This window comes from Perna viridis, chromosome 15 (genome assembly GCF_037379345.1).
Source record: "Perna viridis isolate PV_CMFRI_1.1 ecotype Kerala chromosome 15, ASM3737934v1, whole genome shotgun sequence".
NCBI classification, from domain to species: Eukaryota; Metazoa; Mollusca; class Bivalvia; order Mytilida; family Mytilidae; genus Perna; species Perna viridis.
In genome coordinates, this window is record NC_142459.1 from 12,084,034 (window position 1) to 12,102,278 (window position 18,245).

The following is an 18,245-nucleotide window of genomic DNA, read 5'->3' on the forward strand; positions in this document are numbered from 1 at the left end:
ACTTGTATATACATGATTGTAGTCTATTCATTCAATTTTAAGAGACAGGGTTGCTCATCTACATGAAATTTTAATTTACTGCATTCAGTTAGTTCTTTTTTTAAATTTTATTTCCATCTACACTGTTTGTGCCTGACATTTGCAGTTGAAAACATAACTGCATTGTGTGCACAATATGTTACAATGTTCGTATTGTCTTCAATTTCCTCTTTTTTGCACTCAAACTAACTTTTTCCCGACGCAGTATAGTTTCCCGCTTGGCCAAATACTGATAACATAGTGGCGTTCGAAAAACTATCGAAAATTGAAATTGCTGCTATGTGTTATTTCCTGAATGAAATGTACACAATTTCAAGTAAAAAGAACAAATTTTACTGCGTCGGCTATCATTTTTAATATCTATACAAGATTATTATTAAAAAATAATAATGGATAACTCAAATTAATTATTATAATCTATAATTACATCAAACGGAAAAAAAACAATCCCGATTTTCGATAGGTTTCTTTATGTTGTGGTCATGGTGTCCGTCCGTTTGTTCATCTCGTTCATCCGTTCGTCTGATCGTTCTCACAAACTTTTTGTTATAATTTGCTCTGTTACTTATTTTTGACACAATTACATGTAATCCCATATCACACGATTTGAATTCTTATGAAGCGAAATCAACATCCAGATGCCGAGCGGGGGTAATGGATACACGAAATATGTTTTTTTTTAACAAGTTATACGAAATAACCTGTTTTGGGCCAATTCACACTTTTCATAAACCTGTTCAAAATTAATTGTTTTGTTTGTTGGGGTTTAACGTCCGAGCAGCAGTATTTCAGCTATATTCAGACGATAAAAAAAAAATCATTAATGAACTGTAATGTCATTTACCTCCGGTTTTAAAGTTGAATTAAGATAATTCTTTCCATTGTCTAATTTTAATTAACACATCTTAACCTAGCCCTTTTTGTTTGCTAAATGTAAAATATTCATACTGCAAACATAAGTGAAAAATTAATCGTCAATTTCAGAATTTCATTCTTCATATTGACCATGGGAAGCCTTCATGTGTTAATGAAAGGGTAAGACAATGAAATACATAAAATAAACAATTGAATCAATTTAAATTTGGAATACATCCAGTACTAGCTGAGCTGTTTCATCATTTAATCTTAGGAGTTTTAACGGCATGTAATATTGTCGATATAACCGTCTCCGTTCTCGAAATAAAGGAAAGCTAATTTAAATTTGTTTTTGTAAGGAATTTTCTATCAATTATTAAAAGATACAATTAGTTTTTGAATATGGATTGTGATCTACATCTATAGGAGTATTAGAACAGTTATATTTCTCCATTTTCAAATTAAACGAAAGCAAAGTTAAAGTTGTCTTTGTAAGGAATTTTCTATAAACTATTAAATGTACAATTATTTTTTGAATATGGACTGTTATATAAGTATTAGAACAGTTATTTTTATTGTCCTTTTCTTTTTGTGTATACATGGACAAGCCGAATTTAACTATAAACATTTTACTGTGGAAGATGGATACGAATTTTCCGCGGGAATTATAACGCTAACTTCTCGCAATGTTTCATCTAAACTGTCATGTGCGCGATTATGTGCAGAATCAACATTATGTTGTAAGCTGAGCTTCGACGACGACAGTATGTGTTTATTGGTTGAAGACTGCTTCCCTGCCTTGCAGCCATCAGGTACCAGTGTGGTCTTGACAAAAGATGGAGGTAATTACAATTTATTTCTAAATGTGACATTTTTTTTTCTCAAATAAATGAAGTTTCACATGTAAACAATAAATAACTTATGTCTGGGAATATTCTTGTAACTATTTGTGACGTCATACAATCTGAAGACAGTGATTGGAGTAATCATGTAACTATATTTTTGTATTATAAAAAGTCTTATGGCGCTGCATTAGGCCAAGGGAAAGTTTTGGTGCAATTAAGTGTGTAAGATTTGCCCAGTTTTTTTTAATAATATTAAATATACTAGGAAAAAGTTTTACTGCACTCCAGAATGTTCGTCACTTATGACCACTTCATTATCATTACATCTTTTTTCGTTAAATATTATCGTATTTAAACCAGAATTCTGAAATTTGCACGGAAACAATTTTATTCAAATATTGCCTTTTTAATGAAGGCATTTTTGGTGGTGTTCTCTACTCAATTTTACATTTGTAAATGAAATAAAAGAATTGTACTTGACTCAATGTGAAGCGTTTTTCCTATACTCCAAAAAATATATAAAGTGATTTGAGATTTGGCAAGGGTTATAAAGTTGAAAAGTAACCATCGAGAGTGCAGAAATGAAGTTTGACCCAATATTCGGCGCAATATTCTCTTTATAAAGCTTATGCTTGGGATTTACTAAAAGGTGTGCTGTTTGTGTGAACCGTCTGCTACTTGGTTTGATGCATTTAGTCATGTTACTATAAAGAACTCGATCCAGACGTTTCCCAAGAACTAAAAAAAAACTCTTGTGAGTGGAACACTTTTTTACACCAGCCAGTAGATGTGAAATTGTGCAAAGTTATAAGAGGGTTTTTTAATTTTATCATCGCATGTACATGTAATACACTGTGTATTAGAGAAGGGGATTGAATTTCTCAAAATGGTCCATATGATTTGAGTCGGTTTGTAAGACATATTTTTGACTGCCTGAAATTAGTGGCATTTTCTATAAAACAAAATTTTTCTGATGTCATCACGCAAAGCACTTCCTGTTTATTTTCATAGCAATTTTAAGCACAAAATTTCTGTTATGAATGGAGGTGTGAGGAATGATCGCACGAAAATGAAATTTTAGTTCGGTTTATTCCAAATAATTAAAATTCTTGTCATACAAATGACTCATGCACTAAGCGCGTTTAACTTACCCAGTCTTTTCGACAAAGTTCCGTTTCTTGTAGAAAAATACGATCGCTCCATAAAAGAAACAGTTATACTTATTTCATATTCAAATAATGAGAGAAGAGACTAATTCAGGAATATTTGTTCATAAGAAAATTAGGACTGTCTCAAAAGTTGAGTATTTATTTTAGCTCTGTATTTGTAAACAGATGTTTAATATATGCGTATATCATGTATATGTACAATAGAGAACAAGCCATTGACATGACTCGCCCGAGAATCGAAACATTGACCTTCCGCACTCGAGATAAGCTTATTATCACAATACCACTGGAGCAGTAATTCTGGTGAGAAATCGGCGATTAGATTTCCACTACTACAAAAAAAATGTATGATGCTAAAAAACAAAAGGATGCTGAATTCAAGCCATAAAAGAAGAATAATTCAGTACTATTTTCATAGTTTCAGCACCATGTGTACATCCCAACACTCAACTAACAGATTGTACCGATCTCCCAACAACATGTCCACGGGGCGTGTATCATGTATTCCCGCCAAATTCTGTAAACGGAATCGATGTTTTTTGTGAAACAAACGGTTGGACGGTAAGACTTTTATACAATGTTACAGTTGCATGCATTTCAAATCTGTTGTACAATCTCTAATTGAAACAAAAAAAAATGATTGATACATGTAAGGTAATCTAGCTATCAACATCCTTTTGGGAAATAACCTCGTTAGTATAATGATTTAAAATAACGAGTTATTTTAGTTGAATTACACGGGTCACAGGGGCTTTTTCCCACTATCAAATATGCAGCCCGGCTACCATATAAACATGAACTGGTGTTGTACTAGTAGGGCTGCATATTTGGTAGTGGTAGCAAGCCCTCCGTACACAGGTTTGTATAATTGGTCGCTATTTTAAAGCCTAGCACCTTTCAAGACTACGATTCATCCTTATTTTTTTTTATATATGATGTCAATTAGTACAGTATGCTGAGAACAGCTTCGCCAGTTTGTGATGAGATGTGCGCATTTCTTGTGAACATTTTCACATTCTTGACAGCAGAGTTCATAACCTATTATTTTGATACGTATTTAATAAAAAACGATAATTAGGGTTAAGGATGAGAATTTTGCGCTACGTGGTCTCGTGGTAAATAAGCATATTCAGGAGAGTACACAATCTCCCCGCAGACCGATATAGTCGCTTCTTGTTTTACTACGCATATACATTGTGTATCAGTCCCTTACATGTAATTTAAAGGATATGAAAAAAAATCACAAGGCATGAGCACTAACCTTTACAAATCCGTTGAGCTGTTTTCGTTGCACTGTACTAATTTCCATAAAGAGATGGGTTAATAATGAGTGTAAAGCTTTGAAGTCGCGAATACTTGGTATACTCTCCAGCTTGGTCACTCGGATTCTAAAGTTCTAACACATGCGGAAGAGATTGTGTTTTTACTTTCCGTCAAACATAATTCAAACTTTCAGTGATCCAAATTCTGTAAAAGTATCAATTTTCGCGGTGTCCTAATTTTCGCTATTTTTGCGGTGGACAGAAAAGTACGAAAAAAGTACTCGCAAAACTTATCTTTAGCACTATAAAACGCTTATCATTTTTTTGAAATCGCAAAAATTATATGTAATACCCGCGAATATATTCACTTGACAGAATTCGCGAAAATTAATACGTTTACAATATCTGAGTATCTGTTTGTGTGATTCAAGCCCGCTTATGAGGGACAGGGCTATCTGGACTCCAATTACATATCTGTGCGTCCACCCACTAAAATTCAAGATTGAACTTACAACCAAAAATTAATTTGAAACACAGTGCAAGACTAATCAGCTACATGTATAAACAAGTATGTATATACTACCGCAATGAAGACCGTATAATTTTAGAAAAGAAATCAAACCCATTATTATATTAATTTTTTTTTTGCAATTACCATACAACATATATGACAAACTGTTATTTTTATTTTTTTTATTTTTGATAACAATGCAAGATTTAAACTCTGTTCTTTGAATTCAAATAATATAGAATTCAATCAACCTTTTCATTGACCTTATTTTCATGGCGTAATTACTTGAAACAGAAGAGGTTTGGGCTTTTAACAACTAATTGGCCAATTCTTTGGCTAATATTATTTTCACATGTACGTCACGTTGTCGGGTACTGTGTGATGTATCGACTTTCTATAATCAAAATACTTCTTACTTCAATTTAACTAATATTATAGTATCAATAACTCTCTAGGTTCTATTTGCTGTTAAATAACGCAAAAAGGGGGGGGTGGTGGTGCAAGTGATGTATTTTTCGATTTTTTACAAGCAGTTTAACCTTCGTAATATCGGCAGTATTTTTAAAGTAAACTATGTCGATCGTCAGTCATGACCTCTGATATTATTTGATGCAGTGGCGTCTTGATATACTTTCCGAATTAAATATTTTTTCCTAAAAAAAAACTTACGTTTTAATTTTCTTCATCTGTAATTTAAAGTCGACTTATTAGTCCTGTATCATATTTTTTAAAGTATAAGTGTTTGTAAGAATCAGGCAAAATGGGAAAAATCAGAAACATGCATGTCAAAACCCCACCGATCTGAAAATGTAATATCACTCAAGGATACTTTCTTAATCTGAAAAGGCCATAAAATTAATTGATCTCTGTATCAGTGGCTTTGCGCAGAAAATTTCAATAGAATCTTAGAAAAATGAGGTTTTTGACAGAGTTATTTGCCCTTGAAATATTCATTTTCAGTGCATTTCAATGAAATCGTAACTCAACGGTCCAGTATGATGTGGAAAATCTGATCTGTTTTTCTTGATTCTGATGGTGTAAACAGTCAAGTTACACTATCCAAATGATGTTTTTTTCATATTGTGTTTCACCCACTGCCTGATTCTTACAGGGACTGACACTTAAATATTGTCTGTATGCACCCACTCGACATCCAATGGTTCAGAAACATGACGTGTTATTATTATTCCGTAGGCAGTACAGAGAGAAGACAAGGCTCACGTGACTAATTCAAATTCAAGCACTTAAAATTGAAATGTTGTTATATTCTAACATAAGAATATCCGAAAACAATCATTTTGCTTCGTTTAATCATGTACGTGTTTAAAACAATATTTGTGATAAATCTTTCAGGTTGTACAGAGAAGACTAGATGGTTCTGTTGATTTTTTCAGAGACTGGGTATCCTATAAAGACGGCTTCGGGAACATAGCTGGAGAATATTGGATAGGTTTGTATCCACAGAATCATAAAACAAATCTTACAAGTTAGGGTTTGGTAACATACCAGAAACGTACTGGCTAAGTTTTAGTCCATATAAACTGGGCGTCTTTCATGTAAGGGTTTGGTGACAACGAGAGAGTTGACATCTTGTAAGTAGGGGTTTGGAGACCTAGCAGAAACGTACTGGCTAGGTTTGTAACCTAGAAACTTACGTACTTAATTTTACTTGACATTCGTTTCCTTCAAGTATAAAATGTACATGTATGAACCGGGGAGCCAAAATAGCTTTCAAGCCTAGCCATATGTATCATTACAAATATTTTTACATATACATGTATGCATTGTCTGTCAGAAAAGCAATACTGTGTTAATAGGTTATTTACATGTATGTTTTCAAAAATATAGAATATGAACGGCTTTTTCTTAATTATATTATACACGTACATGTATAAAGCCAATGAAAGCTCGTACATTATTAACGACACATAAAACAAAGCTGACAAACTCTTTTAATTATCTATGCATGGGTTTGTAGTATTTATACACGTACCGAATCCAGATGTGTATTATGAGCTACATGTAAGTAAGCTATTTTCAGTTTTCAGTCATGCTGATATTCTATTATACTTAAATGAATTTCCCGAACAACCTGTCAAAGTACGGTACATAATGTATCTGAAAATTTCTATTTAATCGTTAAGTTATTCGTATGTAATGGGCGACTTGCAGTTCGTCAGGTTACAATTTACTGCATTCGGAACTACTCGGTCATTTCCCCAATAATAAATGTCAAATTGTTTTAAATCAAATCGATCCGTGCAGGTTATTCTTTAGATGTATTCGAATAAAATACTAGTAGTCCCTTCTTCTAGGTGGCGATTTCATTTTAAACTCATCCTTGAAATTAAATCTGTAAATGAAGGAGAATAATTTTAATCTTATTGATAGCCAATAGATTAAACCAGTCCAGGCGGAAAACGGATTGCAGAAAACACAAAGATTGCTTTAAATGGGAAATACGAGGATTTTCTCTGTGCATTAGTGGACCAACTTATTTTCACTTTTTACAGGTAATGAAAATCTCCATCAATATACCAACAGCAGACCTTACACACTCCGTATCGAAGTTGAAGACTTCCACGGTGAACAAAGATGGGCGGAGTATACGACGTTTTTGGTTGGCAGTGAAACAACCAACTACCAACTGACAGTTGCAGGATACGGTGGAACAACAGGTACGTTATTGGAGTTTGCAATACGCGAGTAAGCATTAATTGTTTTGCATTTTGTTTGATTCCATGCACTTAACGGTAACTTGTAGTAACGATATAAGCTGATGGTACATGTATATAAAAAATAAACAATTAGGGAAAAAAAGAAGAAGAAAAAAAGCTCAAGATGTTAAAGAAGCTAAGTTTATTCCACCTTTATGTACATGTAATAAAGCATTTTTGTGGGCTGTTATATACGGCAAGATTCACTTTAATGTTTTTATTCGAATTTACTTACGTGTTCAGATTATACATGTAAAAGTTGATCTTTAATATAAGTAACGTATTTAACAGAGGCCGATCCAGCGGAATGTTCCGGGGATGTTGGCTACCACCCCTTTCTGTTGGAAAGTTTTGTTAATTTTATGCAAAGTTTGGGTGAAAATTTACAAAAAATAATAGCTGAACCCCTTCCCCTGCATACAATTTTGGATCGGAATCCGTCTTATTAAGAGTTGTATACACCTGTGTTCGGTAAAAAGTGATAAACACATGACTCACTTTTCGTGCGACACATAGACCGCGTCTATTCAAAAATATGAAGAAACTAGTCATATTAGAATCGAAATAAATCACGGAAACCCAATTTGATCATTGTTTTACCGCGGGCTGGCCATTTTGTCGTTATTTTACCCGACGCTGTCGCTCGTAGTAAAACAATGTGTTATAAATGACCAGACCGTGGAAAAACAATGATACATGAAAAATTGAGTTTCCGTAATTTATTTCTTTAGCATAAGTTAAATGTACTTGTATCGAGCATCGATAGTACATGCTATTTTCGACATGCTGTACATAATATGATTAAAAAATGTCAATTTTTTTGCAATAGAAAAGTATACATGTGTCTATCCTTTGTTGAGAGTGGTTAAAAAGGGAGTTTCTCAGTGATAGATCGATTATATGTCCAAGGTCTATCATTAAGCTGTCATTGAGGAATACTGTGACCATTAGTCTTACAAGGGCCATTATTACTGATCGAGGACATATAACACGGCTTTTTTGAAGAAAAAAACACATTTTCTAATAGTAGTACATTAATTAACAAGATTTAAAATAAAATATTGCTCGTCTTTTAAATTAACATGACCATATTTTTTTTTTATTAAATATATATTTCTAAATACTCAATTCAAAATAACTATGTTACGATAATTTTTAGTTCAGTATCATATTGATAGGAATTTTTTAAACTGATTCCTACCCTTGCACTTGTTTTTGTTTTCCTAATTATGTAACATGGCCTCAAATAGACTGGTCCAACCTATAATGAACCGACAAGAAAAAAAATAGGCAATGTATTCATTATATAGTCAACTGGTTGATAAAGAACAATAGTTACAATAATACATATACAATGTATGTCATTACCCTACCGGTGCTCCTGATCCATGCTCAGGTACTTACTTATACCATTGCAACAACTACTTATACATCTACATGTACATATATAGTATTAATACTTTAATTTCAGGTGATTTGATGGATTATTCCAATGGGCAACAGTTTACAACGACAGACCGTGACCACGATACCTGGGGGGCCGGAGCCTGTACCAGCCTGAGGGGAGGGTGCTTTTGGTACGGATACTGTACCTTCACAAACCTCAATGGTCGCTATTACATCTTGTCAAATGTTGGAACGGCTACAGATACTATATATGTCTGGCCTTGGAAAAGTGGAACTAGTGATCCAATGAAAAAAACATCCATGATGATCAAATAGACAATTAAACCTGTCTAAACGAACCCCTTTAGGACTGTAGAATCTGAATTAGGCAGGTATTCGGTTTACCCGAGTTTATAAAACATTTAAAATGACAAAACGAATCTTCCTCGTTCCCTTTCATTCTCTCACAAAGTGTCTGGTTTAGACAAGTATTCAGTTTCTTCAGGTATCGGATTAGACATGCTTCACCGTACAAAATGTAGCATGCTTGTAAATTGCTTACAATTCGTTCGTATCAAGCATGCAATTTTATTATTTTGTGCGATATTTTGTTTGAAGACAGATATACACGCTTGTCATTTACACTATTCAGTGTATATTGTCATGGGTCGTCTTGTCCCTTTACTTTAAATTGTTATAAAATAAATATACTTAAGCTAACAATCAATTATTTGAACGAATGTTTTTGCATTAGGAGAAACTCATAGCTCATCAAATTACATAACACCGTCACACCGTCACCATTACCATCATATGTAACTTCAAAGATGATTCTATGATTGTATTGTATTTTAGGTTATTACACAGCATTTCCCATATCGCCCTGGTATCAGCACGAGACTCCCATATCAAGTTTTTCCATTGTTATTTATCTCTTGTATGCTGTTTATACCGGAAGTGTGAATGCCAAATCAATAACCGAAACTGAACAACGGTTATCAATGGCGGGCCTATAACCGAAAAAAAAACTGCAAAACTAAGTCGTTAGGTTTATTCTCGACCTGCGACCCAGAACAAGCGTAAAATTTAAAATATTTGACAGTGTCAATATGCTTTCGGTGCCAGATAGAGTGAACTAACTTAGAATTAACCATGTTTTTAATATTTACCATGGTATTGCACCTGAATATTTATGTGAAAATTTCAAAATGAATCAAGGAAGTACAAGGGGTACTTCATATTTAAATTACAGTATACCTAATTGTAAATTATGTAGTAAAGATAGTTTCACCTATCATGCTATACAAACTTGGAACAAATTACCACTTACTGTTAAAAATATATCAAACAAAAATTCTTTCAAAACTGAAGTTAAACTCTTTATAAAGAAAGAATCCAAAAGGAGAGAAGAAAATGAAATTATCTATTTTTAACTGCAAATTGTCACAGCTTTGACGTCCCACAGCCCCAACATGCAAAGGGATATCAGCTGTTGGACGTCAGAGCAATCTCGGATTAATAGTGGCCATGTTTCATATATTAATAGCTCGAAAATGTGTTTCTTTGACTCAGTAAAGAGTCAATTGTCCAATGAGATTTGCGTACTTTATTGATGTAGACAGTAAATATATTTATACGAAAATACATATTTAATATTCATTTAACATGTACAAAAAGTATATTTCTAAATGGCTACTAATATAGAATTTTAGTTCTGATGCTGTGTGTACCTTTAGTTTCTGCTCCAAATAGTATTCTCAAAGATTCTAGGATTATTAAAGACAAATTACTGTCATAAGAGCTGGCTCTGGATCTGTTTTATGGCACTTTTAGAACTGCCCTAGAGCCGTATCTTCTGACAGTTCCCTAGGCCTGAGAGGTTAAAACTGATCTCATATGTACATAATTTACATGTATCCGTTTGGAAGAACTTTTCTCTGACGGATTTTCATAAATATATGTACGTGTGTTTGTGTCAAATGTTGTTTACTAAAATGAAAAAAGCCCTAACTGTGTCACAGAGAAAGTAATGTCTTGTGTGAAGGCATAGACTGAGGTTAATATACAAGATACACTTCAAAAGTATTTTTATGGGGAATAGTGAATGCGACAATAGAGAAGAATTTCGACTTCGTAAGTAAGGATTTCAATTAAGAATGTCGATAGATGAAATGGGAAGTTGAGCAAGGTAGTTGATATGTCTTTGATAATTTTTTTTAATTTTCAGAATGAATGTACTGTACTTATTATAAACACCCTTATTTTAGAAATATGGAATCTTTCATGACAGTTGAAGTTGTAGAAATAACAATAAAATGCAATGGATAATCGGTCTATAAATGATAAGGACTAAAGACTGATGTACAGTGTAAGCATACAGTGGCGGATCCAGACGGGTTGCATTCAGTTGGCACCCCCCTTTTATTGAAAAAAATTGTTATTTTATGTGTAAAATTGACATAAAATAGCAAATAATGTCCTAGCACCCTCTTTTTGAGGAACCTCGGCTGGCAACCCTTCCTTTTCAAAGTGTCTGTATCCGTCCCTGAACATGTGTCTATTCTATAGTCTACTGAAAAAATGTAAGAGGAAAATAAAAAGAAAACCAAAAAAAAAAAAAAAAAAAAAAAACACAAATAAACATGTTCAAGATGTTGTCGTGTTAGGCATACCCCACTCCTACAGGACGTTGATATAGGAAATTGCTTACAACATATACCCCATCAATATAAAGCCAAACGACAAATTTAGTATTCGCCCATCCATTGAGATTTAAGATTTTTGTGACATAAAGTTTTCCGATCATTCTAGATAGTGAACAATTTCAAAGAACAACGAAACAGCAAATTAATATAGGACTGCAGCCGAAATTGATCACAACATACATGTATGTCTCATCTTTATATAGCCACACGTCCAATTTGAAACCAATCCACCAGTTGGGAGCAAAGATAATTTTGGCAAAAATCAGACAAACGAATGACGGACGGACAAGCTGACTCCAATTTACCACCCTCTCGTTGAATTGGGTTTAATAAGCAAACAAACAAAAACAAACTTCTTTGTTTTAAAATGTTAAGCCGCTTAGCTTCTTCCACGAAATTGTCTCATGCAAAATGTAGTAAAAAATCAATTTGAGTGTTTATTCATTAGCTACGTGTATATTTCTACATGTGTAGTACATGCAATTGATTCAATCACTATATATTGCCATTTTATTATTAACCTACTACCCAAAATAGGTTAAAATATGTCAAAACTGACCAATTGATATAAATTCAAACCGGGCATCTGTACGGGGCCAATATGAAAAAAGAGGGCCAATATGGATCAAACCAGGGCCAGTACGGCATCATAACTTCCGGTCGTTTAACACCCGCTATTTTGAGTTGGAATTGGATTTCATGAACTTTGATCATCAGCACAAAAAGCTGCAGAAACTGAAAAAAAATCTTCCATTTTATACAAAAGGATATTTACGACTGATTAATGTAAATAAACCTACATGTTTTTGGTAAAACACGAAAAAAAATGTTCTACAAATCATCTAGTTGAGTTGGTTAATAAAATTGTCAATAAATATGTAATTTCATATTGACCCTCTTATAGAATTCGGTCAATCATATTGGCCTCGACAGCCGTATTGGCCCTCGGCGATGCCTGGGGACCAATACAATGTCCTCGACCAATATGACAGACCTCAAACCTATAACAGGGCCAATATGAAATTACATATTTATTAACATATATGAATGCATAGCCTTCTCCATATTGTCTTATGACGTGCCATGGGTAACATAATTGGACAATGATAACTAAAAGAGCCAGAGTCATTATTCATACCAAAGGCATTTTACAGGGTAAATATGGATTAGGTTATAATATGTCAATACTCTTTACTCTCAACTTTACTGCAAGACATAGACGGAGTTCATTTTTATACGAGAGATTCATACTGGGCATGACAAGGATGAACATAGGTCATGGCAATATTTATATTGATTTATCTTCAATCGCTGATTTTATTGTCATTTTATTTTTTTGTTTACATAAATGTCTGAATTTTGCTTTACACATACAAACAAAAATGTGATTATTGGTAACACTAAGAAACTTAATAAAAAGTGTCAGTAACTTAAAAATTAACACACATTCATGTATTAAGTTATTCCATAATGGCCCTGTGTAGCCCTGTGTTTGGTTAAATACAAAACTACCAATCATAGTCATACACGTATTCCAAACTTCGATATACTATTCACATGTTAAGGTCGTAATGCATAGCTTTGACTCCATAATGACCGGCGCTGTAGAATCTATCCTTTCATGATGACAAATTGTCGACATGTTTGGCTCATAATAGATGTGAATAATTCATTACATGTTTCAGAAAAATAATTAGTAAAACTTAGTATATTTTGTAAGGATGCACACACGGATGACAAAACCGTCTCAGGTTAATTTGGTAACGCCAGACAGGACGCCAAGTCTAGTCATATTTGATAAGAACCAGATACAGACTGCTTCATCAAATTTTCGTTGACATCATATCACCAAAACAAAACAAGCCAAACAAACGAAAAACAAATAGATGACAATAAAAAGAAACCGGCAAAAACAACAGTTTTAGTATGAAGTCACCATGTGTAAAAAGTAAGTTATCTCCGTAGTTATGGTGTAAACACTGTCCGATGTTACGTGCATGTTGGAAACTCAAATTGTAGGCAACGCGCAAGCAATGATCGACATGTCTTCCTTATCATTCACACTGGTACGCTCAATCAATGACTTTTTACTACATGGAGCTACGTTTATAATAGACTGATTAGTCGCCGATTCATCATATCTTGATTTTCAAGAATTCCACTCTCAAAATTTGTTGCCGCGCTTAACTCGGCCTTAAATTCTATCTGTATCCGTTATCTGAAATTCTGTTCCACCCTTGCTGGCATAAAAAAAAATTCATTAAACAAAACAAAATCTGTTCGCGCTTCCAATCTACAGAAATTGGGCTTTTAGGTACATTTCTCTCTAGTCTACACATACTGGGCTTTTAGGTCCATTTATCTAGTCTACAGATACTGGGCCTTTATTTCCATTTCTCTCTAGTCTACAGATTTTTAGGTCCATTTCTCCGTGTGTCTTTGCCATACTGTGCTACTAGCAGTTCCGTATTTGTAGACTTTCATATAATTCTATACACTTCTGATTAAGGCCTAATATACAGATATTAGGCCTTAATCAGAAGTGTATAGAATTATATGAAAGTTTGACGAATGCATGTAAATCGGTACTTGTAAGAATCGAGGTTTGATTGAAAACTGATCATTTCGTATAAAAGGGCTATGTGCTATATATTCTGGATCAAATAGGCGTCCTGCTTTTAAGGCAAACCTACATGTATTTCTACTGAAGATATTAATCAATCATACCAAGTTCAGTACAATATTCGCGTATTTTACTCCTGGGTCGTTGGATACGTATAATTGACCACCTGCATTCAGTAATAACTAGTCTTAAAAGACAAATATGATGAAGGTATACTCTGTAAGGGGACGAAGTTGAATATTCATTTAAAAAGAATAATCATGCATGTCGTTTACTGTTGTACACTAATTAGGATTTAAAAAAAAAAATTGTCATAAACCTGACAGCAGATCGGACACTCTGTTGTCTTGTAAGTATGTGATGTCCCCAGATGGGAATTTTAGCACACTTACATCTGGTATGGAAAGTGCCCCGACCAATTCAACTAAAAGTACCCAATCACACGTTCAGTCTGCAGTCCATCTATTCCAGTACAAAAATTCTGACTATTTCAAAATTATCAAACCATGTTCCATCACTTTAAATGATATATTTGACTACAACGATGACGAACCACATTTTACCATATCAAAATGTGGTATTAAAAATTGCGAAACATGCAACATTCTTATAACCGACCCTTACTTCTCCAATTTCCTTACACACAAAACTTTCCATACAAGAAGTCACGATGACTTAAGTTGCAAACCAACAAACTTAATATATGGACTAGAACGCAACTTATGTGGTTTAGTATATGTCGGAGAAATGCAAGAACGATTAAACAAAAGAATGTGCGGTCATCGTTCGGGAATTAACACCACCAAATTCCCGACAGTTTATCAGCACTTAAATCAACAAGATCATTCAATCCTATCCATGAAAGCTCGTATTTTAGAAAAAAAAATTTACCATCCTACGAACAGTCTCGTTCTATGTAAAAACTTTCGTAGGGAAAGAGAGGAGTACTGGATACGCAGACTAGGTACTGCAATACCTTACGGATGCAATGACAACATCATAAGTATAGGAAACCTTTCAAGCTAATATAACAATAGCATGAATGTGATGAATTTATTTGACAAAACTCCGAGACGGGAAAGGAGTCATGGCCATCGCCATTATACGTCACCTAAGTTACATGATGTCTCCATAGATGGTCTCCTTCCTTTCATACAAAAACCTCTTGGACTTCATCACATTAGAACCAAACTTTATTCTATACCTCTTACTCTACTACACTCCCTTTACAAACCAGGTCTTGACACCCCTGTTTCTGACCCCATCTCATCATTATACAGACTTGTTTCCATCATTTTGGATATTAGTTCCAACAGACTCTTTAAACCAGTTTGTGTGAAAAGTCAAGATGAAGAAAAACGATCACTTCCACTACCGTTTGTCAACAAAGGTATAGATGCAATTAATTTGGCAAACATCCTCCATCGCAAAAACGTTTCCAACAAAATTCCCCCATATTTCAAAGACAAATCCATACCATTTATTTCATATACCTATACACCCATTGCATCCAAAATTTTCAATTATAAAAGGCTATTGCAGAACCTCGAGATTGAGGACTTCAAGGCTAAACCACCTGACTGTTCTTGCAAAACCTCTCCATTCAAATATGTTCCTCTGGTCACGTCGTTACGGGAGATTTAACCATCATCGAAAACGAATCTCTTCGTAATATCCTTTCTAAAGGTCCCAAGTACCGTGAACCACGCTCCATAAATTGGAATTATAACTTCCAATTTCTAAAGTTCTTATGGATGCCGTCGAGGACTATGCAAGAAAATTGATAAAACGAGAACAAAAAGACATTGATTCTCTGTCAGAGTGGTTAAAGGCCGTGAGGTCTTTAATTTTGAAACGAATGAAAATTTTAAGTAGGTCAATGAGTGCAAAGGCTACATCAGTTTTTAAAGACCCCGATGTAGCAAAAACATTGTCTACTATACATGACAAATATATTGTCGTACCAGCAGACAAAGCCCAAAACAATATTGTTTTTGTCTGCAAAACGTTTTACATCCAATGTTTATTATCAGAGGTAGACGTAGAAAATAATAGCAGTGATGAGACCTATACTGCTACCACACTCTCCAAAGAAGAGATTGTGGAAAACCATAAATCTGTGCTATCCTCTTTTGGTCTCTCTCTACCAAGGACGATGATTGTGATTTACCATCTATGTACTGGATTCCTAAACTCCACAAGAATCCATACAAACAAGTTTCATAGTTGGATCTGCAAAATGTACCAACAAACCTCTTTCAAAACTTTTAACTTCTATACTCACAACTGTGCAGTCCTACCAAAACACTTGTTACTCCCGTAGTGGTATTAATTCAATGTTGATCCTGAAAAATTCGAAAGATCCTTTGGAAACAATTAGTTCAGGACTATTATTTGAATATAATAGCATTAAAACCTATGATTTTTCAACACTGTATACTTCTATTCCCCATACTCAGTTAAAATCCCAACTTAAAAACATTATACATCGTTGTTTTTCCAAAAATATCTAGATACAAATATATAGTTCTTGGTAGAGATTCCTCATACTTTGTAAGAAATAATTCAAAATCATCTTCCAAATGTAAGAGGAAGATGTTTACAAAATGCTGGAATTTTTAATCGAGAACATATTTTTCCAGTGTAGTGGACGTGTTTTTTCAACAAACGGTCGGCATTCCAATGGGAACAAATTGTGCTTCTTTACTTGCTGACCTATTCCTTCACTCTTATGAGGCTGACTTTATAGCTGATCTGATCAGAAAGAAAGAATATCGTTTGGCTAGATCCTTCAATCTCAGTTTCCGCTATATAGATGACGTATTATCTTTAAACAATCCTAATTTCGGGGATTTGATACATCGTATCTACCCAAAAGAACTTGAGATTAAGGACACTACAGACACAGTGAAGTCAGCCTCTTATCTTGACCTACACTTAGAAATCGATGGTAAAGGAAAACTTTTGACCAAACTTTACGACAAACGTGATAACTTTTCATTCAGAATTGTCAAATTTCCTTTCATCTGTGGCAACATCCCTTCAGCACCTGCGTATTGAGTATTCATATCACAACTCATACGTTATGCCAGAGCTTGCCGAAACTACGCATACTTTTTGTATCGCACTAGAACTCTAACAAATAGGCTTCTGGAACAGGGTTATGTTGCTACAAGATTGAAGTCATCACTACAGAAGATCTATGGTCGTCATCATGAACTCGTGGATCGTTACGGTGTATCCATCTGCACCATGAAAACTGATTTATTCAACGGGTCATAGTTTTCCTTTCCTCGTTTGTCTACCCCGGACTTGACTTTTTATGAGCTACTCGGCGGGTGTTTCTAGAAAAGCAGAGGACGCTTACCCTACCGGTGCACTGATCCATGCTCCCAGTTTTGAGTGGAGTCCGAGTTACTCATTTGCTCTTGTTACTTTGTATGTATGATTTTAGTTACTGTATGTTCTTTGTTGTGTATGTCTGTTTTCCATGTCGGGACCTTGTCCCTGGAATACATTCTTTTGATTACCGCTATAACCTTGGTTCCCTTGATTACTCTTTATGAGTGTAAAAATGTGTGTACTATATAGATTTTGTTTTGTTAAAGGTACGAAACAAATAAGATCCTTACTTTGCAGACCGGGATTTTACTACACATTCTTTTGTTATATACATTGTATTATCGGTATACCTTGCTCATGTTAAATGGCAAATAAATAAATAAAAAGAAAAGATCACCGGTGAGGATCACGAAGTGATTCGAATTAGCTAGGAGGAGGGTTTGGGGGCATGCCCACAAAAAAATGTTGAAATATTAAACCTCAAATCCTACATTCTGAGGGTTTCTCGTACAATTTTTCAACATTTTTTTTAATACTGCAATTTTCTAATGAGGCCCTCCCCTGGATCCGCCACTGACTGTATACAGTGTATGCATGAACCTACAATAGAACATTTGAACAGTCAACATAATCCAGGATGCCCAAGATATCACGTGTCATCAAAGTTTAAGCCCATTTTTTTTGGGCAAGAAACGGCTGGTGACCTTATTAATTCTGTCAAAATACAAATTAAAATGACTCGCCTGTACATGTACATTGTAGAGATATCATCAAAATAGTTCGTCTCTGAA

The 18,245-nt window shown here is 34.3% G+C and overlaps 1 protein-coding gene across 1 annotated transcript; it reads left to right on the top strand.

The window, feature by feature from the left end:
* The first annotated feature begins 1,156 nt into the window (after nt 1–1,156).
* LOC148596949 (microfibril-associated glycoprotein 4-like) lies at nt 1,157–9,879 on the top strand. Its single transcript, XM_088563663.1, has 5 exons — nt 1,157–1,736; nt 3,327–3,469; nt 6,035–6,131; nt 7,195–7,359; nt 8,870–9,879. Exons 1-5 carry the CDS (start codon nt 1,412–1,414, stop codon nt 9,118–9,120), a joined length of 981 nt encoding a protein of 326 aa, XP_088419789.1. The 5' UTR covers nt 1,157–1,411; the 3' UTR covers nt 9,121–9,879.
* Nucleotides 9,880–18,245: the final 8,366 nt, after the last annotated feature.